Source organism: Rattus norvegicus, chromosome 13 (assembly GCF_036323735.1).
Source record: "Rattus norvegicus strain BN/NHsdMcwi chromosome 13, GRCr8, whole genome shotgun sequence".
NCBI lineage: Eukaryota > Metazoa > Chordata > Mammalia > Rodentia > Muridae > Rattus > Rattus norvegicus.
In genome coordinates this window covers 70,955,942-70,982,811 of record NC_086031.1, presented here as the reverse complement: position 1 = coordinate 70,982,811, position 26,870 = coordinate 70,955,942, and the positions used below count along the sequence as shown (strand labels likewise).

Genomic DNA, 26,870 nt, shown 5'->3' with positions numbered 1-26,870 from the left:
AACAGCTACTATGTGCCCCACTGTAGAACACAGACTCATTGTAGCCTTGTGAGAGCAGACGGGCCAGCCAGAGCTTGAGTGGCAGGAAGTTGTGTCTGCAGTACCAGTTTATCCTGGAAAATGTAGCAGGTTGGCAAAAATAAAAGATGATATGGTAGGTATGTGTACACACTTGAAAGCCGATTCTGAACTCTGAAAGAATCTGTATAAAAGCGAGTAGATAAGGGGTTGGGGATTTAGCTCAGCGGTAGAGCGCTTGCCTAGCAAGCGCAAGGCCCTGGGTTCAGTCCCCAGCTCGGGGGGGGGGGGGGAAGCGAGTAGATGGGGCTCTGGAAAGGGAGGGGGGAGGGCGGAGTGGTGTAGAACCATGCCAGCCTCTGTACTGTACATTGTTGGGGGCCAGTAGAACAGAAAGCACACCAGTTAATCATAGAATCTATCTGAGCTGTGTTTCATACAGTAATAATGTGGAATAACTTTATAGTAACTAAAAAAGCAAGATGTATATCTTTCTTTTTTTTTTCCTTTTTCTTTTTTTCGGAGCTGGGGACCGAACCCAGGGCATTGCGTCTGCTAGGCAAGCGCTCTACCACTGAGCTAAATCCCCAACCCCTCCAAGATGTATATCTTATATTGGAGCCCACTTAAGTTTTGACAATTTCTGCAAAGTTACACAAAAATTGTTAATAATAGTTATTTCTGGGGAGGTGATTACTAGGTGACTGATAAGAGATGACATTTGGGCTGAGTGGAAACTTGATTTTTTTTTAAGGAATAAAGTTTTAATTTGTGAGAGAGTTTTCACCATAATGTTTTTCTTTAAAATAGTTTTTCTTTCACAATTTCATATTTTGAGAACTTTGAGAACCATAGTTATCCTGTTCATCCTCTTCTCCCTCCTGAGACTTGTTTTTGCTGACTCTTTCCTTGGGTCTTTTGAATATACTATTAAAAGTGACTGATTGGGGTCTGGAGAGATGGCTCAGAGGACCCCAGTTTCCAGCACCCACGTCAGGTGGCTCCCAACGGCCTGTACCTCCAGCTCTAGGTGGTCCAGCACGTCCAGCTGCTCGGGAGACTCACACTTGTGCACATACCAGCATGCAGGCACAATTAAAAAATCTAAGAAAATAAAGCAATAGCTCATTTGTATTTTAATCCTGCTTATCCTAGTTAATTGTTTTCACAGTTAATACAACACAATTATCTGAGAAACTGTTTGAGACTGATAAACATAAAGAGAAGGAGCTTTAATATGTACCACCACAGGAAGTAGGAAAAAATTCTAGTTTGCTACCCCCGCTCCGCCCCGCCCCGCCCCGCCCCACCCCCTGGTAGTGTTTCCTGTGGTGTGCTGATGGGTGGCTGTAAATGACCTGAAGGATGATCTGCCTGGCCCTGGACACCCACTTTTACAAGTGTTCTGTGGGAGAAGTCATAAAGAATTGAGTGTGCTATTGAGCGTCATGTGACACTCTGTGCCACAGCTGTACTCTGTGAGGGGCCGGTCAGTCCTTTACAGAGCTGTCACGAAAGGCTCTAGTTCAGAAGCAAGCCTTCACATCCTTAAAGCCTAGGCAGGAGAGAAGAACCGTTGGTATTAAGAATAGCATAGATGTATGTGCACATGCATGTGCATGCTTGTGTGTGTGTGTGTACACATGTATGTGGCACCTAGAGGTCGGCTTTGGGTGTTGTTCCTTGGCAGCTGTTCATCTTGTCTCTTGAGAAAGGGTCTCTAGGACTGCCGGCCAGTTCAGCGGTTATGCTAGATTGGCTGCCAGTGAAACAGGCTTTTGCACTTGAGTTCACAGAGCCTTAAGTATTTAGGTTGACAAAATCCAAATTAAAGCCTCGCCTAACGTTTAGCCAGAGTTTTCATGCCTTTCCATTTTTTTTTTTATGACAGCTAGTTTTTAAAGAACAACTTTCACCAAAACAACTAGGGTTCTTAAACGTGACAGAACTTGTTGGCGCTCTCAGTGACATTCTCCGAGTTGAGTTCAGTGAAGAAAAGCAAGACTTGCTTGTGTTTGATGCTGACCTGAGACCTCTGCTACCTGGTGAGTGACATGGGATAACACGGATGCCATGTTCTATTGAAGGAAGAAGCATTTAGTCACCAGTAGAATCACATGACCCAAACGCCTTCCATATTAGCCACAAAATGTTTGAATAATGACCCTTTTAGTGATAACTGTAGTAAAGTTAACCTGCATTATTGGTTTAAAATTTTAAATTTTTATAATTTATCTAATTTATTTATTGAGACAGGTTTTTATTATGTAGCCCAGGCTGGCCTGGAATTCACTGTATAACCCAGCAGATCTTAAACTAGGGAACTCTCTTGTCGCCACCTCCTGAGTGCCGAGAGGATAGGCGTGAGCACCGCATCTAACAATTTCTTTTTTTTTTTTAAAGATTATTTGTATTTTGTGTATATGGGTGTTTTGTCTGAGTGTGTGTCTGTCTGCACCACGTGTGAGCGGTGCCTGCAGAGGCAGGAAGAGGGTCAGAACTCCAGGAACTGGAGTTGCAGACAGTTCTGAGCTGCTACGTGGGTGCTAAGTCAAACCCGGCCTTCTGCAAGGGCAGCCAGTGCGTTAGCCACTGAGCGTCTCTCCAGCCTGTCACTTTCTTTATTGTCCAGTTATCAGCAATTCTGAAGGAATAATTCTGAGTTGGTTGTTTGATAGGTAATGCTTCTCAGGCTATGCAGCAAACGCTTCTTAGAAATAAGTGGAAAGTCAGAATACATTACATGTGTACGAGGAATGCACATTTATATTTTACAATAAATTAACTCCAAACCAAGTGTTCTCCCCCCACCCCCAGTCTCTTTCGGTTTTTCAAGACAAGGTTTCTCTGTGTGGCTCCAGCTGTCCTGGAGCTTGCTCTGTAGACCAGGCTGGTCTTGACCTCACAGATTCACCTTCTCTGCCTCCCGACCATTGGCATTAAAGGCGAACACCACCTCCGCCTGTCCTGTATTTACTCTAGGAAACCACGTTGGACATAGGACATCATATTTTTGTTTTTCTGTTTTGTTTTTGGCCCAGTTTGGTTTTCTCTTAGAGTTTTTATCGAGATAAGTTTATATGACTGTGCAGTGTAGACAGAGTCCCGTGTGTCCTTTACTCACTCCCCTCAGTGGCAACATTTTGCAAAGGTGTGAACAACATGGTGCTTTTATAAAGTGTGATTGGGGCGGGTGCACCTGTGTGCCCATGCGCGTGCCTGGGAAACCAGAGTGTAACCTCGGGTGGTGTCCCTCAGCCTGCCCACCTTTTTCTTTCCGTACTTACTTTTGAAATAAGATTGCTAGTTGCCCAGGGAGACCCAGGACTCCCACTGGTCCTGCTTCTCCAGCACTGGGATGACAGGCACACATACCCCAGGCCTGGCCTTGTGATTTTAAATGTGGATTCTGAGGGGTCAGACTGAGATCCTTCTGTTTGCAAGGCAAGGCTTCATTGACCTCTGAGCTGCTTCCCTCCCCAGTCCATTCTGTATGTTTTAAAGTGGTTAGGACAGACATCTACCTTTCCATATTCTATCCTGATTTACTGCCAAGCTGTGAGTCCCGCACCTCATGCTGGTCATTGTCATGGCCCAGGTGTCATAGCTCCAGAGGGACTCTTGAGTGTTCCTGTCCCTTGGGAACTTAAAAACCCAGTACCAGACATGAGACTCCGTCACACTGTAGGTTAGGGTGGGCGGAGATATGGCCCCGAACAGTACAGTTTGGCTGCCTCACAGAGCTCCAGGATGCCACGTACTTACAGGACCTGGAGGATTTGAGCAGGCTCTGATCTGAAGTCGGGACGACTTCTAACCACAAAAGCCCTTTAACAATACAGAGGTAGTTAATGCTTGTAGCTTTGAGGAGTATATTTCACAACCTCTTACAGATTATATACTTAATTATAACATAATTTTCTTACGCAAAGCATTATTACGTAAATATTGTGTCTTTGCTTCTTATATTTAATATATTGTTTTCATGTTAGCATTTTCCCTTTTTACCTTTGTGCAGTTCCTGTATATTTCATTTAGTCAGTGTCCTCTTGGTAGACGTTTAGATTGTTTCCATTTTTACCATTGTAAAAGCGTGGCGATTAGTATCTTAATTTTTTTTATTTATTTTGCTATTTAGGGGATGAAACTCGACCCTTATTCATTCTAGCCAAATATGATTAATATTTTTGTGCCTACATATTAATGTGCTTGTGAGTTTGTTTCTTTAGGAACCATTGTGGTTAGTTGTAGATCTGAGGAGTCCATAATGTGCCAGCCCCAGGAACTCCTATATGCATAAATTTCAATTAAATGTGAGGTTGATTGAGGAATTCTCTATGAGTTAAGGCATCATATTATGGAATATTAAAGCAAATCTGTGTTAAAAATAACTGTCCGAGGTTTAGTTAGAAGGAGAAATTGGAGATCAGATGTTGAGACAGTCACTCACCAGAGTTTGAGAAGTTGTGCCAGCTCCTGTTTTCCCAGCGTGAGGATTTTACAGTTTGTTTCTCCTTTAGTATGCTGTTCCCTTGTGTCTCTCCATCTGCAAGGACAAGCTCCATTGCTGCCTCTCTCCCTGGTGCCTGCCTCACGGGGCCACGTAGAGGTCGTGGTCGCACACTGTAACCACCCTCTGTCTCTTTCAGCTGGACCGCTTTCATCAGTCAGAAATTCGTGTCTAGTTCAACCAGACAAGAGAATAGAAGCTAACGCGTGGGCCTCCAGTCCCTCTAGAAATTCACTATCCACTGTAGCAGTTAAGAAGACCACATGGGATTGCCCTTTGAAGAACCACAAGGAGGCAGAGCAGAAGGCCTACAAGAAGCCTAATCTTGTGGTGAAGCCTTTGCAGCTGGTGAGTGGGCAGCAGCCGCAGTAACCGAGTGAGTGCCTCTTGAAACCAAGTGCTCTTTAGAAAAAACTAATTCTAGGGACACTGTTCCCTGGAAAAGACCAGTTCTGCCCAGGATCACTTTTTGCGGCATTTCTCTCGTTTCCCAGTTTTCGTTTCCTACACGCCTAATGTTAAAGTTTTTCAGGTGTTTGAAATGTAAGTTCCCTGACCTCTCTGTTGATTTCTCTAATCCTGAGCCTGCGGGTCGAGGCCTTAGAGAGTGCAGGAGCCTGCCCTGGCCCAGCCTTGGCAGTGGCTGCAGATGGCAGATGCCCTTGTTCCCACTCCCACTTACTTGGTTCATTTCATCCTTCTTCATTACGGCCTCCCACGTTTCTGTTGTGTTTGCGTCTGTTCCTGACTTTGTCATTGCTAAGGATTGGTGGTTGTTCCTCACTCCATCAGGCAATTCAGCGGAACGAGCAGTTTGAGAGCCTGCTGTAGTCTCTTCAGGACAATAGGGAGGCCTAGAGGAACGAGCAGATGTTGGGATGAAAAAGCAAAACCTTTTGATGGGAAAAGTCCGAATTGATCCATCCCTTAATAACGTCGACTACCAGTGGGGTTAGGTCGGAGGACCTGCCGGGCTCCACCTGAATGCCTTTGCCCATTTGGTTGGGGACATTTGCTTAACACTTAACTTTTGGGCCAGTATTTTCATAATAGAGGAAGGATGTTTAAATGGTGGCTGTAAATGGTGACTCCATTCTAAAGCGTTCTGAATCATAGTTCTGGCTTGAACCCAGTGATTGTAATAGAGATGATTGGTGAAGTAGTTTGAGGAATTTGCAATGTCTCTTTATGGTTTCTTTCTCTCCCTGCTGTCCCTGTAGCAAGTAGAAACAAACAAATCCCAGCTGAGCTTGTCGATGGCAAACCACGATATCCCACCAGATGCTGTGCGTGCTAAGAAGCTGTGCCGACTCCCACCGCTAGACACCAGCACCCTCGTGGGGGTCTTCGTGGAGTACATAATCTCTCCGAGCCAGTTCTACGTCCGCATCTACAGCAGAGACTCGTCGGAATTGCTTGAAGACATGATGATTGAAATGCGGTAGGGGCCTCCTGCTTTCCGCTTCCGCTTAGCTTTAATCAGTAGTCGGCAGACACACAGGTCTCAGGACTCCTGAACTAACAAAAAGCTTTCACTTACTAATGCTTATCAGATAGAAACTTAAACTACAAAAATTAAAATATCTGTTTTTAAAAATTCATGTGAGGTATGATAAACATTTTAATGAAAAAAAAAAGCTATATTTTTGTAATCCAAGCATGTTCAGTAGCCCTGCCTCTGCCTCTTGAGTGCTGGGAGTAAGGTGTACATCACTGTTCTGACTTGGCTTCAAGGGCATTCATTCTCAGTGAGACTGATGGTTGTTTGTTTGGTTGTTTTTTTGTTTGTTTGGTTTTATTTTTAACTGAAATATTGTGCCAAGTGACAACAGTTTTGACACTACCTTGATTCAGCTAAGGCACTTGGCATTTTATCTATTACTGCTTTTACAGTACCAGTGCAGTGTCAGGGAGCAGGATTTTAGTCACGTTATGACAGTAATTTGAACTGTGTGGACTTAGAAGAAGGCCATCAAGGCCCCAAGGGTTTAAGGACTCTTATCTGGTTTTTGTCTGCTGAGAAAGTCTGTCCTATGTTAATAAACACTGTATAAGATGTGAACACATTCAGTCACTATAAATTCATTCATAAACAATTTCTGACTATGTTGCGTCACATAAAATAGTTTTTTACATTTATAAAAGCATCCCATATTTTACCTACTTTGCCATTACATATACATACATACATACCATATGATACCAAGTTACCTGGCATAAGTTGAATAATAATACCTTAGAAAGAAGTACTACCCTGGCTTGATTGATAACTTAGTAAAGTACTTGCTGTGTGAACACAAAGACCTGAGTTTTATCTCCAGAATTTATGTAAAAATTCCAGACGTGGTGGCATACACCTGTAATCGTAGCACTGGGGAGCAGAGACAGGAGAATCTCTGGGGCTCACTGTCTACCTGTCTAGCATAGTTGATGAGCTCTAGACCAATCACGACCTTGTCTCAAGGGAGGTGGACAGCATTCTTGACAGTGATACCTGAGGTTGTCTTTCTGCCCTCCACATAACATTACTGTGCATGCATAAACACACACATGCACACAGATACACACTTATGAGAAAAATTATATTCTATTCTACTATGTCTGTAAGACTTAGTACATGTTTTTAAGTATTATTCCCCGAGATCTGTACATGATTCAACTTCTTTTAGTCTAACCTTATCTCCAGATTGGGGTAATCTAGAGGCTACTACAGAGCTGTAGAGGTAAAGCATTTAGATTCTAGTTCAGTGTTGTCAGCTGTTTGTGCACATACATGTAGTCACGTGTGTAAGCACACATGTGTGTGCGTATGGAGACCACAGACCAACCTTGGATTGACATTTCTTAGGAACTCTCCATGAACGCATATGAAATTGGAAGATGGAAGACTTCTTTGAGATGGGCTCTAGCTAGACCAGCGTTGTTAATTAGGCTAGGCTAGCTGGCCCGTGAGCCCTACATCCTTAGGGAAGCACTTGCTGCTGTACCCAGCATTTGTTTTCTAATCTGGGTTCTGAAGATCAGACTCTGCTTTCCTGCCTTTACAAGCAAGCACCTTACCAGCCCAGCCGCCTCCGCAGCGGGTGCTGCTGTTACATTGTGACTGTTCAGAGTCTGGTTGTTGAGGCCCTGATACTACAAGGATACATATGTAAGACAGGGTCTTTGCCGATGTGAGCTCACTGAAGCTGGGGCGATGACCAGGGGGATAAATAGGATGCGGGGGAGCAGGAGATGTGTTTGGGAAAACTTCATAGTTGATGTTTGAACAAGGTGTCAAAAGCAAGGTTTCACCAGTTGAAAAGAGAATAACTGTGCTCTGGCACTAACGTCAAATGTTAATGGAGTATTGGATGATGTGCCTTGGGAACAAATAGCATATTGGAGTTAGAACTAGTGATGTTGGCAGGGCCTGACTGGGGATGAAGTCAGAAGATGTAAACGCTGAATTGTGAGCACCGCAGGGAGGTGTCTTCCAGACAGAAGCCACTGAAACCTTTTTTCTTAAAGGTTTGGGGAGAACCTTCTTAAAACTTAGATAGAAAATGTCTCCAAAGCTCACGTGTTAAAGGCTTGGTTCTCAGTGTACCGTTCAGTGTTGAGCTAAGCGACTGGATCGTGAGGCGCCTGGCTCACGGTCAGTGGATCAATCCACAGATGGGTCCATAATTTAGAGGCATTCCTGGGAAGTGGTTTAAATAGGAAGTGTGAGGTTTAGCAGAGGAAGTGTGTCACTGGGACGTGTCCTTGGAGGATAGACAAGTTCCTGACCCTTTCCTCTGCTGTCTGCCTACTGACTGCCACGAGATAATAACAGCACATGCTCCTGTCATGTTCTGCCTCACCATGCAGAGCAAAGACACAGTCATGGCTGAAGTCCCCAGGACTGTCCTCAGCTGTTCACACCCGTCATTTGGTTACAGTGGTGAGAAACTGACCTGATACAGGAGATCTAGAAGGAGAAGTCTGTACTGTGGACAGTGAATGAATGCGGTGAGGTAAAGAAAGTCAGCGAATGGCAAGTCTGAGAGAGGGAACAAGCAGAAAGGAACAAACTAGAGAAATTGGGAAAGTAAATCTTTCAGTTACTAGGAAAGGGAATAGAAGAATTGGGGAGAGAATATGATTTATTCTCAGCCTGAAGAACGTTGGCTCAGAGATTGTAACAGGTCTGAGAAGCTAGGTTTCTGGGGTGAGCGAAGTGAGACATTTCCACTCACTGCCTCTAAGGCGAGCATCAGACAGTTGGCAGTGAAGACTTGGCAGTCAGGATTCTGTGTAGCTGTGGTCACATAGGAAGATATAGTTTATCTCTTCCTAAAGTAGTTCCAACAGAAGCATTGGTGGAAATGTGGACATTCCATGGTGTTAAGGACACTGATGTTCTCCCTTTTGTTCCAGAGAATGTGTTGTCTCTTTGGACATAGCTCACCACTGTCTGCTAGGTCCCCTCTTAGCTAATGTGAAGGAGAAAAGAGGTTGTGAGCCAAATCATTCATTGCTTTGAAAGACACAACTCGAACGTCTCACATTTTAATTTTTAAAAAATTGTGATTAAAGTATATGGTAATTTATATATTTCTTCATATACTTTTTTAAAGATCCTGTTAACTAGAACTTTTTATTCAGATAGCTAGAGCCCAGTAAGTCTCTATGGCTAGTTAAGGTAGGGGTGTCTTACTTACTATTAAGAGGAAAAGGGCAGAGAGTGCTTCCAGACAGCTGGGAATACAAACTTTGAACTTGGGATGCAGGGTCTTGCAGGGAGCGACATCGTAGTGAAATGAGATGGGAAAGCAGGTGAGATGTTACACAGAAAAAGTGACAGGATTGGAGGGCTTCTGAAGTCCTCAAGCACAGCCAGTCCAGCCACCCATCATGTAAACAAGGGAGGCAGGATTTGAACCTAGGTTTCTGGTTTAAACACTCCAAAGAACCCAGATGTGTAAGGCAGCACAGAGACTATTAAGCATAGCGATAGGAAGGAATGGGAGAGGGTTGTGGAGATGGAGGATCCAAGAGCATGAGAGAAGGTGGGCTGGAGAGATCGCACATTAGTGATTAGTGGGGATTAGTGAGCCGCTGATGCTGTTTTAAAAGAGTATTTTTAATTGAACTATAATTGCAACACCTCCCACCCACCCCCTTCTCCCCTTCCAAGTTGACGGCCTCTTTTTTGTTGATGATTGTTACATGCACATGTATGTATGTGTATCACAAATATATAAAAACGCAACTTGGTTCCGTGTGTGTTGTTTAGGGCTAACCACTCTGCATTGCATGACCAGTATTAGCGCTTATTCCTGGGAGAGGCCATTTCTCCTCCCAGAAGCTATTGGTGGCCTGTAGTTCTTTGTTCAGGGGTGAGACCCCACAAAAATGTCCCTTCCACATTGATATGTCCCTTGACATTGCCGTTATTCTGGTCTTGTTTGTGCTGGGTTTCACAGCAGATTTCCTGGTGTCCTGGCTCTGACAGTCGTTGTCCCCTCTGCCCAGATTGTCTGTGAGCCACAGTGCAGGGAAGTATCCATTTTAGGAAGTTCTGTGGGATGAAGTTGGATTATATTCAGATAATGTAAGATAACAAAACCAGTGTGTAATTTTCATATTAGGAAGGAGTTTGTTGGTGAAAAGAATTTGGATAATGAAATTGACATTAATAAGGATTAATAAATCAGGGAAATTACAGGGTTTTTATTTTACTTTTTGCTAAGACTTTCTTGTTCTTGAAACATCAGTAAAAAATGATCTTACTCTATGGGTTTTCTGTATCACGTAATTCTCCAGGCGCTGTTACTCTAACCAGCTGGTTTCTGATCGGTATGTTATGCCAGAATACTTTATCCAGCCAGGACATCTGTGCTGTGTCAGGATCTCTGAGGACAAGTGGTGGTACCGGGTTATTATCCATCGAATCCTTGGGAAAAAGGAGGTTGAAGTGTTCTACCCGGATTTCGGAAATATAGGAACGGTGCAGAAGTCCTCGCTGAGGTTCCTCAAGTGAGTTGATTTAACAAGCACTGGGAAAAGGAAAATCTGAATTGTGGAACTCTGACCTTTGCCTCTTGCCATCTTCCATTTATTCTTCTTTACATCCTTACTGTACGACAACTGATCGTTTCAAATCTTTTTAAACATTTATCTCTATAAACCGTGCGTGTACATATGCAGCCAGGTGCACACAGGGCCAAAGCTGTAGGCTTCCCGGTGCTGTACTTACAGGTGGCCGTGAGCGTCCTGATGTGGGAGCTGGGAAGTGAACTCAGTCCTCTGCAACACAGCACACTGTTAATCACCGAGCCTTGCCCCGGCCTCGTCACTTGCTCTCAGGGTTGGATGATGGCCTCTCTTCTTTCACTTGATTATTAATTCAAATGGACCATGAGAATAAAATTCCATGTTTTATTAAGAAATGACTCAGGTTCGTGCTAAGAGGGATACTTATACGCCGGGGGGTTGAGTGGCTCCCACTGGGGCTTTTGTTTACACAGTTCTCTTGAAAACCTTAACTATGTTTTGTAATTTATTTTTAAATTATTTTTAAAGTACAAAGAATTTAAAGTGTCACAAATTAATTGAAATGGCCTGAGTAGCCAAACAAGAATGGATCCTCTGGTCCACAGTAGGCTGCAGTGCAGTGCGTGACTAAGCAGCCGTGTGTTTGTTTTCTGCAGATGCTGCTACACGAAGCTTCCAGCTCAGGCCATCCCTTGCTCTTTGGCGTGGGTGAGGCCGGCAGAGGTATGTTTGCTGTTTCCCGTTAGCTGGCAGAGGCGTAGGTATGTCCTTAGTATCGACAATGTTCTCAGGACACACAGATGACATGTGGAACGGCTGTGTGCTGTATGAGAGACAGACGTGTGGGCAGCAGCTGCAGCGTGTCATAATGACACTTAACGTCTCTGTCCCTTTTGGTTACTCCGGGCACCAAATTTGCAAAGATTTTATTTAAAATTAAAGCAGGTAGGAATGAGTCTCTCCACATCTAGAAACATGACCCCAAAATGCTTTTAATGCCACTTTAATCCAGTGGCCTTTTCTTAGTTGCTCGGGTGTATGAGAGAAGCAAAAGGAAGTGTGGCTAGTTCTGTTCAGACTAATCAAGAAAGGCCTCCTCCCACAAGGGCAGGAAGAAGACGTTGGAGACATTTGAAGTTGCTCTTGTTGACACGGAGTTTAGGATAAGCTGGGGTGAATAAGCTAATCTGTCGACAGTAGCCGTCACTTATTACCACACACTGCATACTTGGTGCACTTTCAGATGGCTTTCCACACAGTGTATTTGTACCAGTGCCACCACAGATGCGAGTGAGGTGCTGTGCTAGGGTGACATGTTGCTAAGCAATAGGGATTTTTGAGGTCCATTATAACCTAACGGGAGCGCTGGAGTGTAAGTCTGTTCCTGTGTAAAGTAGGGCTGTGCTGTTGACCACTGGAGTGGTTCCGTACACTCACTTTTGGGTCTTTGTTTTCTTTGATGGGTCCACTTACCTGCTTCTGGGCCCAAGTTATGGTCATTTTGCTACAGCTCTGTGCTGAGTTGAAATCAGGTACGGTGATCTTCCTGCACTCTTCTGTGTACTCAGGATTGCTAATGACCTGTGTGTGCATAGGGTCTTAGGGCTTTTTCCTATGTTTCTATAAAGAATGATAGGGGATTTTTATTGGATTGAACTGAGTGTGTACATTGCTTTTGTTAGGATGGCCATATTCAAACTATTAATTCCACCACCCCTGAGCTTCAGAAGGCCTCTAGTGTCTTCCTCAGTCTCTTAAGAGATTTAAATTTTTCGTTTTATAGGCTGTTCAGATTCCTGGTTCTGTTTTTCTTCCTCCTTACTTTATTTTTCGATGCTGCACTGAGTGGACATGTTTCCACGAGCCTTTCTTAGCATGTCTGCTATTGTTACATAAGATGACAACTGAATTTTGTAAGTTGATTTTTGGATCATTCCACTTTATTAACAGTGATCAGTTCTAGAAGTTTTCTAGTGGAATTTTGGGGCCGTCGATGTATAAACTCATTATCTTCAAATACGACTTCTTTGAACATTTGCGTTTTTGAATTTTCTTCCCTGGTTTATTATCCTAGCTGGGGTGGATGTTAAGAACTGTGTTCAAAAGGATTGGAGGTGGGCAGCCCTCCTCACTGCTGATATTAATGATATTGCCCTGAGCGTTTGTCCAGTTAGGATGATGCTGGCTGTAGCTGGCTTTGTCCTGGAGATGAAGGCGACAGCTGAGCATGAATATAACCGCTCCTGTAAATGAACTTAAAGACAAAATCATTGGTCGTCTCAGTAGACACAGACAAGACCTTTGACAAAACCCAACATGACTTACGAAAAAATTCCTGGATTGGAGTGGAGGGGCCGTCTCAGCATAACCAGTGCTACAAACCCTCAGACATTCACAGCGTGAATACCTTCATGGCGGTAGACCTGAACACCATGGAAATAAACGACAGTCAAGTTGCTTTGCTTTTCCTGTCCAGTTAGTTACTAGTCACATGCTGGCACATACTAGCATGAGACTTGGCTTTATATACTGGACAAGACAGTTTAGCCTCTCATGTTGGATGGGTCTTACAAGAAAAAGGAAGCGCCTGTGACAGAAGGTCATGGCGTCTCTGACGGGTGTTATTAGAAGGAATTTAAATGGAAACAAATTAACATCAATTAGAATTTAGAGTTAATTTTCTAACATACTATACATTAAGTAGAATGAACTTTTGAACATAATCATAAGGTGTGCTTCCTCTCGGAACCCGCCTTCCTGACTGACAGACGGCCTTAGTGCTCTCTTACCATTGACACAAAATGCTACCATAGATCTTGTGAATCTCAACCCTTCCTTCTTAACTTTATGCTTAAGGATGTTTTATCTGAATGCATGTATGTGTAACAAGTCTATTCAGTCACACAGAGACTAGAACAGGGCATGGGGACCTCTAGAACTGAAGTCACAGGCGATTTTAACCTCCCCGAGGGTGCTGGGAAATGAACCAGGCTCGTCTGCAGGAGTAGCAAGTGCTCTTACCCACTGAGCAGTCTCTCCAGCCCTGATTGGTGTCTCAGTATAGATGAATTATTTCTCTTTGTGATACTGTGCTTTGGAAATAATTGTGAACCTGTATTATAATGCCAAAATTATTGGTTAGAAAATTAGTATTTGCTGAGATAAACCGTTAGAACTTTTTTAGACAAAGCCAGAAATCAGTTTTTCTCCTCATTGAGCTAGCTTAGGTTACTTCCTAGGTCATGGCTGAGGGATTCACGTGTGTGTGTGCGTGCATATGTTCTGTGTGTGTATGTGTATTCTGGCAAACACTGAGCATTAATGTGTTTATTGTATTAAGCAAAATATATACAAACACTTTCATCTTAGAATTATTGTATTCTTGAAATTTAAAATTAAATAATAAAAATGAGCGTTATTAGGGTGGGGCCCCAACTACTCTGTGTTCACCCCTTTCCACCAGATCTCTGCTTCCTTTACCCAGCTCATTCACAAGCCCACTCCTGCTCTCCCTCCCCTTCCCTGCTCTCCGTGTGAGTGCATGGCAAAAGGAAGGCCGTCTACTAGCTGGGAAATATGCTCTCATTAGGAAATGAAACTTCAAACCTTGAGTTAGAAGTCTAAGACTGTAGGTTCCTGAAAAACTAATGTTCATATGTTCAATGCGTAATTTTCTGGCATTTTGTTAGATCCGCCCAAATGGATTAAACCGTACATATTGGGGTATTGATATTTGGAAGCTGCTGGGGTTCTCATTCCTCTTGGGACCTTAAGTGGCCTTTTGATGGAGCAGCTTAAGGCCTGTGACAGACACACACACACACACACACACACACCTTCTGTTCTTAACACACCCTCATACGTCAAGCTTTACTAACAACTTTATAAACAGTTATTTTATTTTATTAATTTTTTAAAGATGTACGTATGTATGTATGTGAGTGCACTCTCTCTATCTTCATGCACCCCAGAAGAGGGCATCAGATCTCATTACAGATGGTTGTGAGCCACCATGTGGTTGCTGGGATTTGAACTCAGGACCTCTGGAAGAACAGACAGTGCTCTTAACCACTGAGCCATCTCTCTAAACAGTTATTTTATAATGTCTGACATTCAGTAGTATATTTTTATCAAAATATTTATTTTGCATAAATAGCTTACATAATACCTTAAAAATATGAAAGCTGTAACTTTCAAGTAATTTAATTTGTGTAACATGATAAATCATATATGTTGCTCTTATACAAAATATATTTTATGCTATATAGTATAATGAAAATTAACACAATGGTAAAAGGGGATGGATATTCAAAGTATCTATACTCTAATGATCTAACGTATGATATACATCACAGGAAGCAGTGTTCTTGAAGGAATGCAAGGAAAGGAAGCATTAATTTAATGTTTGTTTTGTTTGAATTTTTATTCTTTTTCAGAGAAATTTTATAATCAAAAATAAGAAATTGGTTACAAGACCTATAATTGTGTCTATTTGGATCTAATTACATATTTCTCAGCACATTGCCTGTCACACTCTGCCAGGGGACACTTCTTGAGCTGTATTATTTAGGATTTTATCCTGTGAGGGTCATGTGGTCACATTTAGTAGTGTTTACCAGAACGCATCATCCCTCTGTGGTACTCTGTACCTGTGCTAGGGGTGGAGTGCAGGGTCTCGCCTTGCTAAGCACAGGCTGTTACAGTTGCCTGCCCAGTTACAGCCCCACCTGTTGTGGTTTGCCTGGTGTAGCCTCAAGCTCAGTGCACTGGGCCTGTCCCTAGGCAAGCCTGGTCCCCTTCCCTTCAGGGGAGGGTGGCTTGTCCCTTGAAAATCCTTGACCATTGCTTTGTCTTCATCTCTAGCTGTTTTAAAGACTCCATTTGTCCCTTACCTTCAGTGTCAGGATATGTTTACGTATAATGTAATATATTTACTTGCATGTGTAAATTTATTATTTAACCTGCTTTGTTCACTGGACATTTAAAAATCTGTAGGTTATTTTCATTAAACCTTGTGAATTGAAAGTTGTTACTCTTCGATTATTGCCTATGTCCCATATTCATGTTTTTATTTTCTCTCCTTCTGTCTCTCTTTCTGGAACAAAATTTAAAGTGTTAAAGGTAAGGTTTTCTTCCAGATCTTTTAGCTGTCTGCGTCTTTACATGGTGGGCAACTGTTTTTCTAAATTATCTTCCATTTCACTCGTTCACTCTTTAATCCTGTCTAATCTGCTACTGAATTAACCTATGAAGGTTTTAGTTTTTGTTAATTGTATTTTTCCTTTCTGAAATTTAGTCCAGTTGTATCAATCTTTAAATGAGAGAAAGTATTCATGCGTGTGTGTGTGTGTGTGTGTGTGTGTGTGTGTGTGTGTGTGTGTGTGTGTGTAAAGAAGCAGAGGTGAGAGTAGACCACTCTCCAGCCACTTTGAGTTAAGGTTGAAGTGGGTGGAGGTCAGGCCGACGCACAGTGAGTGGCTTTACTCACCGAGACATCTCGCTGGCTGACCTGCACCAATCTGTATACATTGCTGATCTCTTCAAAAGTTTCAAATGAAGTTGGGTAGCTTTTTGTTAATATGCTTTAAGCATAAGATTGGCTTTATAACTGATTGAAAAATACAAATGATCTAAGGTTTTAGGGGTTTCTTACACTTGGTTTCTACTTGTTCTCATTCATGGCTCATTGTTTCTGCAAGTTTTAGATAAAATTTTTACGTTTTCATTTAATTGTGTGTATATATGTGTGTGCATATGTGTGTGTGCATACATGGATGTTGGACATTTTACAAGAGTTGGGTCTCTCCTTCATCCTTTGGTCCTGAGCTCAGGTTTGTCAGGCTTTGGGGCAGCTGTTTTTATCTGTGGAGGTCTCAGTCGTCCTCCCAGTGTCTCTGCCTTTGCCTTTGTACTGCCACTGCTTTGAGACTGCTGCCATCCTGCTGCTGTCAGGATGGTTGGATGATGCCCATCTCCACAGAGGCATCCATGTTGATTTCACCGCACTCCTGGAACTCCTGCTGCTGTGTGCTGTGTGGTGCTGTGTGGTGGTGTGTGGTGCTGTGTGGTGTGTGGTGCTGATGTAAATTAACAACCTGAGGATTGGTAGCTGACTCTGGTGGTGTGAGGTGGACCTGGAAGTCCGTCGGAAGCTTAGCGCATTTGCCTCCCTTTCTGGGAGTGGACTTCCAGCCATCGTAGGCCCTGGCTTTGACGTTCGTCCCTTTGACCTGTTAGGACCATCAACTGTAGTGAGACCTGTGCAGATGAGCAGGCTCTCTGACGGCAGACGCAGACCACACTTGCCTTCATTTCGGCGTCACAGTGTGTTACTAGCTTAAAAGTTCTTTGGTCTTTTGTGATACATTAAAATAATTTACCTAGAATTTTAAATTTTTTCCCTCAGAAGTTAGCTTAATAATCTTTAACTGACTTTTGTTTTGTTTTGTGTGGTTTTTTTTTTTTTTTTAAGACAAGGTTTTTCTGTGTGGCCCTGGCTGTCCTAGAACTCACAAGGCTGGCAAGGCTGGCCTCAAACTCAGAGATTCTGAGGTCTGCATCTGCTTCCCAAGTACTGGGGTCAAAGGTGTGTGCCACCATTGCCTGGCTTTAACTAACTAACTAACTTACTGTCTGTCTGTCTGTCTGTCTGTCTGTCTTTCTTTCCTCCTCCTCAGTGGATAATTAAATTTTTCTATACCTTTTCATTATTTTTCTTTAAAATTTAAAGTTTTATTTATTGCATTCTCATGCATACATGTAATGTATATTGATCATATTTGCCCCGCTACTTTTTTTATGAGGTTTTCTTCTTACCTCTATATCTCTATTCCCCCTTTTACTCTTAGAGAAAAACAGCATACTTGTGTTTGTGCGATTGTTCTAATTCACTCAGTGTGACGATTTCTGCATCCATTCATTTTCCTGCAAAGGACAGAACGTACTTGTTCTCGATGCTGAGTAAACTCTGTTGTGCATGCGCACACGGCTGCTTTTCCCTTCATCTGTCCTTCACCAGTAGACACCACCGCTCCCAGTCCTTGACCTCTCTGCTGTAACAGGGCCATGGTGAACATGGGAGCAGCTGTCCCTGTGGTAAATGGACTTTGATTCTGAGTGTGTACCTAGAAGCAGTGTAGTTAGCTTATGTACAGTTACTATTTTACCTTTTGAGGAATCGCCACACTGGTTTCCATGGTAACCGGACTAATACACACCCCAACAGCTACAAGGGCTCCTTTTCCTGTGCCTTCAACATCATTGGCTGTGGTCTTCCTGGTGGCAGCCTGTGTTTACTGAGTTGAGGTGGAATCTCTGAGTGCTTTTGATTTGCATTTCCCTGATGATTGGTCTTTTATTTATTACAAATAAATAATATGGTATTTCTAAAAATGAGTTTTTTATCAGAAGAATTTTTTGTAGTCATACTTAACCATATTTTTCTTTTAATGTCTCTTACCATAAAATTATACATATTTTATGTGTTTCTCTGGGTTTTGGGGATTTTGGCTCTTTCACTTGAAACTAGTTCACTACCAATTCATTTGTGTGTGATTACTGTAACTCTGAATCACACCACATAAATACCCCTGTTGTATTTTAGGAACACTGGACATCCAAAGCTATATTGCACTTCCAGAAACTGTGTGGTTTGAAGCCATTAGTGGGTGTGGTGGATGAGTACATAGACGGAATCCTTAATATCTTTCTTTGTGATACGTCCTCAAATGAAGATGTCTATTTTCATCACGTCTTGAGGACAGAAGGCCATGCTATTGTGTGCCGAGAAAACGCCCCATCCAAGGTACAGTGCATGTTTTGTTCTACACACTTTGTTTAAATGCCACACTTCAGGATATAAAACACTTTAGTATGAGCAGTTCCTGATTTACTCTTCAGTCCCAGGAATGTATGTTAGGTTCCTGGATTCTTACTGCAGACACCGTCTTCATTTCCAGGTGGCCATTGAAACCACCAATAACAAACAACTCCACATTCTGCTCATGGTTCTTTGTCCTCTGGTAAAAAGTTCATTTAGAACAAATGATCTAATCCCTGTGGCCCCAGAGTACTTGGTTATCAATGGTTTCCTGGAGAAGAAATGCATTCTCTTACTTTGCAAGCAGTGATAGAGCACCAGCAGTTTCTCGCCTGGCTGCTGGTTTGTACTAAAGAAGCGTCAGCGTCAGCGTCAGCGTGGAGGTGCTCGCCTCACCCATGATGGGGAATGCACCTCAGGGCAGTGGGTGCTGCTGGCTTGTTCTCCTCTTCTGCCTCGTTATATAATGACTCGTTATATAATGAAACGCTTCATCCTAGGGCTTCAGGGACTTCAACCCACCAGCACTGTACACTAACTCGAGCGCAGCGCCGGGCGACATGGTCCTGACCGAGCTGGGACATCCCGCTCAGCAGCACTATTTGAACGAAGACGGGGAGATCCTGCAGCAACCCCAGGTGAGCGCCCTGCATGGCTGGGAAAGCCCCTGCACATATAGTCACTCTGGTTCACTGTAGTTACATCCCCATCTTGTGGGTGAGCGGATTGCAGCTTTTCAGACTGGGAATCTTGCACAGTGATTGTAACAGTGGCCCCATCTCTGTGCCGTTTGCTCCTGTGCATTGATTCTGTTTCCTGTGGAACACTTGTCTTAGGCAGTAGATTCTCTCATGCCTTTGTGTGGCTCTGGCTCCCCTACACGGATGATGCCAGTGCTAATCTTTTTTAAAAATCTTTTGATTGCATTTATGAGTTATGTGTATGTGTAGAAGCACATGCATGCCTCAATGCACATTCGGAGGTCAGAAGAAAACTTGTGGGAGTTGGTTCTCTCTACCACGTGGGTTCCAGGGGTCAGGCTTGGGCTGATAGACTCGGTGACAAGTGCTTTTGCCCACTAAATATCTTACTACTCATTGTACCATTCAGTTTATTGAGCATTCTTGGCTCGTACTCTAAAAATGGCTCTCCCACCATGGTAATGACCATATTAGAATAATTTTCCAACATGTATTACTCCAATCCCTCCCCACCATGATGGTTTGTATATGCTTGGCCCAGGAAGTGGCACTATTAGGTGTGACTTGTTGAAGTAGGTGTGTCACTGTGGGCGTGGGCTTTAAGGCTGTCATCCTAGCTGTCTGGAAGTCAGTCTTCCACTACCTGCCTTCAGATAAAGATGTAGAACTCTCAGCTCCTCCTACACCATAACTGCATGAACTCTGCCATGCTCCTGCCTTGATGATAATTGACTGAACCTCTGCACCTGTAAGCCAGCCCCAATTAAATGTTTCTTATAAGAGTTGCTTATAAGCAACTTATAAGGTCATGGTGTCTGTTCCCAGCAGTAAACACCCCCCCCAACCCCAATAGAAGCAGTTCTTGAGCTAGTGTTGTATCCCAGGCGCTGTCGTGAGTTCTCCCGTAGGTTACTTACTCTTCAGAGCACAAAGGGAAAGTGAAGCCCACAGTAAGAATTTAGTGTTTCTTGAACAAAGTAAGACAAATCCTCTGAGTCTCACATTCCATGGCAATAGCTACTGGGCTAAGAATGTTTGGTATTTTAAATTTAAGGGTCAGAGGTGCTTTGTTTGCTGATATAAGGTGTTTTATTTTCTTTGCATGTTATAGATATAAAAATACCGCTTTGTTTAGTAGGCACATCTATGTATTTTAGAGGTGGGAAGTCTTTTTTTTTTTAAGTAATTACCGACTACTAAAAGATATTGAAGGGGCTGGGGATTTAGCTCAGTGGTAGAGCGCTTACCTAGGAAGCGCAAGGCCCTGGGTTCGGTCCCCAGCTCCGAAAAAAAGAACCAAAAAAAAAAAAAAAAAAAAAGATATTGAAAGGCACAGCTGTTTTGACTGTGCCTTTGACTTGTCATGAAAAGTGGGCGGTGACACCCACCTCTGAGGCCAGCACACAGGAGCTCCATGGCAAGACTTTGTCTCCAACAACACACAAACGTACCCATGGCTCCCGCTGCAGTTGCAAAGGCAGTAGTTTAGCCTGGGACTGGATAAATGGCTCAGGGGCGAAGACCACTGGCTGCTTTTGCAAAGAAGCTGTGTGTTGGTTCCAAGCACCCACATAGTGGCTCAGAACTGCCTGTAACTTTAGTTCCAGGGAATCCCATTCCCTCTTCTGGGTCCTTGGGGAGAAGGCAGATGTGGTATACATACAGTCAAAACATTCATACATATAAAATAAAAAAGATTAAAAACTGTTAAATGACACATTTGTTAGTTTATGAGTGTCTTGCCCTCCGTGTTAGTGATGCACCATAGTGCACCTGGTGCCCGTGGATGTCAGAGGAGAGAGCGGATCTCTGGGAAGTAGAGGGTGGATGGTTCCTAGCCACCTTGCGGATATTGGGAGTCACACTTGAGTCTTGTAGTAAGAGCAGCGATGCCTTTAACCACTGCCCCAGCCATCCAGCCCCTAGCATTGTTTTTAATTAATCTGGTTTGTTTGGTTTATAACAAGATTGAGTCTTTCTTAATTATTATTACCGCACTGGAAGAACTGTATTTCCTTATTCTTGAATAGTGAATTTAATTCATTGTTTATCCTTTTTAGAATATCTTTTATCTGTTGCTTTCTTCAAGCAATCATAGTTTGGTTCTAGAAATGAAATAGCATCTTTTGTGCAGAAGAAAAAAATACATAAACTCTCCTGATTTGGTTTGTACTTTGGTCCAACTGAGCTCTGTGCCACCCACATGCACCCCCACTGTGAACCCAGCCTCTTGCCCATTGCCACTGCCTTTGAGTGTCCTGTGTGTGTAGCATCCTCACTGCATCCTCTCTCCTTTCACACGGCCTCCTTCCTGCATCTGCACCCATGTCTCTGCAATGGCCGTACTGGGAAGACTGCTATTACCTCCTTTGTAGCTACAGGGTATCTTGTAGACACTTGATCATGTGCCCAACTGTGGTCACTTGATAACATGTGCAATGAGGATTGTTTTCTGATATAGTTGAACAGAATGGGAAGATGTAGGGAAATGTGTAAAAATGAGAGAGAGAGAGAGAGAGAGAGAGAGAGAGAGAGAGAGAGAGAGAGAGAAAGAAAGAAAGAAAGAAAGAAAGAAAGAATGAGAATATACCTTTGTACATGTATAAACTGTAGAGTATACTTTCCACCAAAGTTTATAGGAATGCAGATTTTGGAAACAGCATTAATGTAGAAAATGATTTTTCTTTTATATCTACTAGCAAGATATTAATGACGAGAAGTCTATAAGTCACCTTAAATCTGTATCTGAGGAATTATTAAAGGATTCTAAATTGGGTCCATTGAAAACCCGGGAGAGCTGTGAAGAGGAGCCACAGTGGTCCATCCTGAAGCCAAAGGATCCGAAGGAAGAGAATGAGGTAAGAGAAGGAGGTGGCACCTGGAAATCAGTGCTCTGCGGGCTCCACTGCTTTTGTCTGTGAGTGCTGCTCTGTGACACTGAAAACCTCCTTAACAGTCACCAAGACCACAGCGGTGCAACAGAGCCAATCGATCACAGAGAAGAAAAGCACGGTCGGACCGTGCGTAGGTTACTATCCCCAGGCCGAGTCACAATGGCAACATTAGAGGTCCTGCGTAGCAATATGAGGAAAACTCATCAGGAAATATATTTCTATTTTTGGAGGAACATATTTTTATTTTATACAAGTGTTTATATGCACATAACTTAGAGTCCCTCATGACACCTGCATTTTCTGTTTTCTTTTTTTTTTACATTTCTTTTTTTTTAATTTATTTAATACTTAATAATAATTCTTTGGTTTCTGGGCAAACATCCCCCTCCCCCCTCCCCTTCCTTACAGGTATTCCCCTCCCCATCCTCCCCCCATTACCACCCTCCCCCCAACAATCACGTTCACTGGGGGTTCAGTATTAGCAGGACCCAGGGCTTCCCCTTCCACTGGTGATCTTACTAGGATATTCATTGCTACCTATGAGGTCAGAGCCCAGGGTCAGTCCATGTATAGTCTTTAGGTAGTGGCTTAGTCCCTGGAAGCTCTGGTTGCTTGGCATTGTTGTTCATATGGGGTCTCGAGCCCCTTCAAGCTCTTCCAGTTCTTTCTCTGATTCCTTCAACGGGGGTCCTATTCTCAGTTCAGTGGTTTGCTGCTGGCATTCGCCTCTGTATTTGCTGTATTCTGGCTGTGTCTCTCAGGAGCGATCTACATCCGGCTCCTGTCGGTCTGCACTTCTTTGCTTCATCCATCTTGTCTAATTGCATTTTCTGTTTTCTAAAACAACCATTTTCTAAATCATCTTGCTTAGCTGTTGTTAAATTTCCCCTTTAATTGTTTCATTAAAAACTATACTTCGTATTTCCTGATTTTCCAGTTTAAGTATCTTTGTATTTCTTGGCATAGAAGAAATTTTTCATCCCTTCACTACACATACACTTAGCCTTCATTCCACTCCCCTGCCGTCAGTATTAATGCTATTTTCTGCTGACTCAAATCGTGTGCGAGGACACTTTCCATGTATACTTTTGAATAATCTCTTTGTTTATTCTTTGAAAATTTGATACATTTTATTGTATTCTTTCTCCTTTCCTGACTCCTCCCAGATCTCGCCACCTCCTCTCCAAGCATCTTCATGCTCTTTTTCTCTCCTAAAAGAAAGTAGAGTTCAATTTGTGTCGGCTAACGGCTCCTGAGCAGGGGCCTGCCCTGGGATGTGGTGTCACCCACGGAAGAAGAGATCTCCCTCTCCATCAGCTGTCGTTGAGATGGCTTCGTGGAAGAGTGGGGTTGGTGCCCACGTTCTCTCTTCCATGCTGACTGTTGTCTGGTTTGAGTTTGTGCAGGTCTTACGCATGCTGGCGTGAATTTTATGTTGATACTTCTTTTTAAGTTAACTACAGCAGCATTGACTTTATTTTGGTGTGCTTTTCTGTCAGTTTTAATCTACAAATAGCTTTATGTATTCCACACAGTTTTATGTATTCAGGATGCAGAATAGCTCCAGCACCTGGAGTAACCCGTCTCCCTGGTTTTGGTCACAGTTTCTCATATTACTGGTGTTTCGTTACGACTAGCATATAATAGAAGTTTAAGAGTGACTTTTTAGTGGAGCATAATACCTTTGAGTACCTCATATGTATCCAGGTTGTTGATAGTTCAAAGCTTTTGTGTTCTGAATGTTACTTGGTTGCATTAGCGATCCCACAGTTTGAATATCCATCGCGAACCAAGGTTTATTTGAATTGTTTCCAGCTTTGAATAATTATGAATAGCATTACTATAGGTGTTCATACACAGTTTTGTGTGTGTGTGTGTGTGTGTGTGTACGTGTACACCTAAGTTTCATTTATGCAGAGAAAATGTCCAGACATAGGACTGGTGTGTTATGTGACAGTGTTTGGCAGACTGCTCTCCAGAGGAGCTGTACCTTTTCATGTTCCCACCTGTAGTGTATATGTTCCGGGTGTTGCCATTAACAGTTGGGAATTGTTGTTTTCTCCCTGTCTTGAGTTTTCTTAAATGTCCCAGCTGTGTGTCCTTGGTCAGATGGTGGTCTCCACTGTCTCATTTGTAACTTGTCCTTTCACTGTCTCTCACACAGCAAACTTTTTCATTTTAGAAAGTCCAACGTGACAACTTTTTTCCTGTTAATTTTGAGTTACTTTTTAGCACAGGTGTTGTGAGGATAGGATTCATTTTGTTATACATGGACGCACAGTTGCTTTAGCATCATTTTATTGAGAAAACTCCTGTTTCCACAGAATTGCCTTTAATCCTTTACTAAAAGGAAAAAAAAGTGGGTTGTTGGTTCCTGTGAGTCAGTGGCCACTCTGAATTCTGTGCCAGGGGTCTGTAGGTCTGAACTTTCTCAGTGTCACACAGTCTTGCTTGTACACATGCATGTAGGTACTCGTGAAGAGAGAATCAGGGAGTCTGAGTCTTCACATTTTATCATTTTTAAATTATTATGAATAATATTCTTTTAGCCTTTAGAATCATTGTGTCTGAGTCTTACTTTTGTCAGTCATCATTCTGGGTTCAAATTTATTTTGTGATTATTTTGCTTGGTTCTCATTTAGTTTTCTTTTCTTCCAGTTGTGAAGGTGGAGCTTTAGATCTTTCCTAAGCTCTGCATCTGTGCTGTGTCTGTATACAGTTAAGCCACACTGCACAAATTTGAATGTTTTATTGTTATTTTCAGCTAGTAGGTTTTTAAATTTCTTTTGAAATGCACTTGAACTATGGAATTATTTAGAATTGTTTAATTTACAAGTATTTTGAGATTTTCTTGTTTTCCTTTTGTTATTCCCTGTGTTGTATATCATGGTCTGGGAGCGTACTTTATTCTCTGTGGAGTGTATAGTGTATGGTCTGGGTGCCTACTTTGTATGTTTCGGGTCCTTACATTGCCAAGCTTTGTTTTGCTGACACAGGACGTGGTTTTTTGGCTGACGCCCTGTGCCTTTGAAAAGGATGTGTATTCTATTGTGTATTCTACTTCAGGTGGAAGTCACTGCTCGCAGCTGGTGGCAGCATTTGCTGCTCTCCAGTGTCATTGACGCTGACTGGTTGTATTGATTACTGGGAAGGATGTCCCAAGTCTCCCACTCTCCTCTTGGGCTTTGCCTGTTTCTCCTCTTTTTCCGTCGTATTTCCTCTGTTTGTTCAGGTGTTGTCCTGTGATCTAGGACTATGTTTTCTTGGTGAACTGACGCCCATCCTTAGGAGATGTCTGTCTTTGTTTACAGTTACTTTCCACACAGAAGCCTGCATGTCTAATCCAGGAAAGTCGTACTTCTGTGTGTGTCTGCAAGGAGTATCTTCCTCTTCCTTTTACTTGTAGCCTATTTAGTAGTCGTATTGAGACAGTATGTCATTTATTCATTTGTAGAAGCCCACTGATCATCGTCAGACTGTTGGTACTTTGTGACTACCGTGTTTTAGATCTGGTGTTACCTTTTCATTAGCTATTCCTGACTTCCTGACTCTACTCCCCTTCCCTGCTGCAGTTTACATTTTAAGGAAATTTGCTTTTTAAAGTTTCTATTATAGTTGTTTTTATACTTTTATTTACTTATATTACTTACTCACTTTACATTCTGCTCACTGCCCCCTCCCTATCAACCCCCCTCCCACAATCCTTCTTCCCATCCACCCTCCTCTTCTCCCCTGAGCACCCAGCACTTCAAGTCTGTGAGGCTAGGCACATCCTCACCTACTGAGGCCAGAGAAGGCAGCCCCGCTTTTGCAATAGCCCCTGCTCCAGTTGTTCTGGGCTCACATGGAGGTCAAGCTGCACATCTGCTACATACGTGTGGGGAGGCCTAGGTCCAGCCCGTGTATGCTCTTTGGTTGGTGGTTCAGTCTCTGAGAGCCCCAAGGGTCCAGGTTGGTTGACTTTGTCGGTCTTCCTGTAGGGTTTCTATCCCTCTGGGCCTGCAATCCTTCCTCCTGCTCTTCCCTAAGAGTCCCTAAGCTCCGTCCACTGTGTGGCTGTGGGTCTCTGCATCTGTCTGAGTCAGCTGCTGGGCGGAGCCTCTCAGAGGACAGCCATGCTAGGCTCCTGTCTGCAAGCACCACAGAGCATCATTAATGGTGTTAGGAATTGGTGCTTGTCCAAGGAATGGGTTTCAAGTTGGGCCCATTATTGGTTGGTCATGCCCACGTCCCTGCGTTTCTTGTAGACAGGATAAATTTTGGATTGAAAGTTTTGTGGGTGGGTTGGTGTCCCTATCACTCCATTGGATTTTGCCTGGTTACAGGAGGTGGCCCCTTCAGGTTCCGTATCCCCAATGCTGTGAGTCACTGCTAAGGACACCCTTATGGACTCCTGGGTGCTTCCCTTATTCCAGGTCTGTCTCATCTTAGAGATGCCCCTCCCCCACCTCCTCTCCCCTGTCAGTTGCAGTTCCAGTCATTCTCATGGCCTGGATTTTTACACTGGATTCATACAGTAATTTACCACTGAATTGCATGTAGCTGTTATTCAGTATGTGGCTGTCTTACCACCAAGTAAATCATTGTGAAGACTATCACAGACTTAAAAGGTCTATTCCCCAGACACAGAAATCACGCACACAGGTTCCTTCCTTTCATTGCTTTAAACTTTTCTTTCCACTTGTTTTCAGTCCTGTGGTTTCTGATGCAGAATTTATAGTCACGTTTTCTGTGGGCAGTGGGCCATGTTTATTGGTTATATTCCGTGGTTTCGTAGTCTTCAGGAGGCTCACCGTCGTCTGTCCAGGCTAGATTTCCTTAGGTCTAGACTGCTTCAAGATTATTCATCTAATACATTTACCTTTCACTGAAGTTTGGGGGGTTTTAAACATAGTTCCTTGTTTGGG

General features: G+C 43.0%; 1 protein-coding gene across 5 annotated transcripts in view; it reads left to right on the top strand.

Moving 5' to 3' along the window:
• Positions 1–26,870, top strand: part of Tdrd5 (tudor domain containing 5) — a 47,905-nt gene that overhangs the window by 9,534 nt on the left and 11,501 nt on the right. For all 5 annotated transcript variants that reach the window (XM_006250039.4, XM_006250037.4, XM_008769615.4 and 2 more), the window contains 8 exons: positions 1,910–2,063; positions 4,668–4,876; positions 5,749–5,969; positions 10,319–10,531; positions 11,206–11,272; positions 18,153–18,353; positions 18,869–19,006; positions 21,769–21,927. In XM_006250039.4, the coding sequence (XP_006250101.1) occupies positions 1,910–2,063; positions 4,668–4,876; positions 5,749–5,969; positions 10,319–10,531; positions 11,206–11,272; positions 18,153–18,353; positions 18,869–19,006; positions 21,769–21,927 (1,362 nt within the window). The remainder of the gene's footprint in view (positions 1–1,909; positions 2,064–4,667; positions 4,877–5,748; positions 5,970–10,318; positions 10,532–11,205; positions 11,273–18,152; positions 18,354–18,868; positions 19,007–21,768; positions 21,928–26,870) is intronic.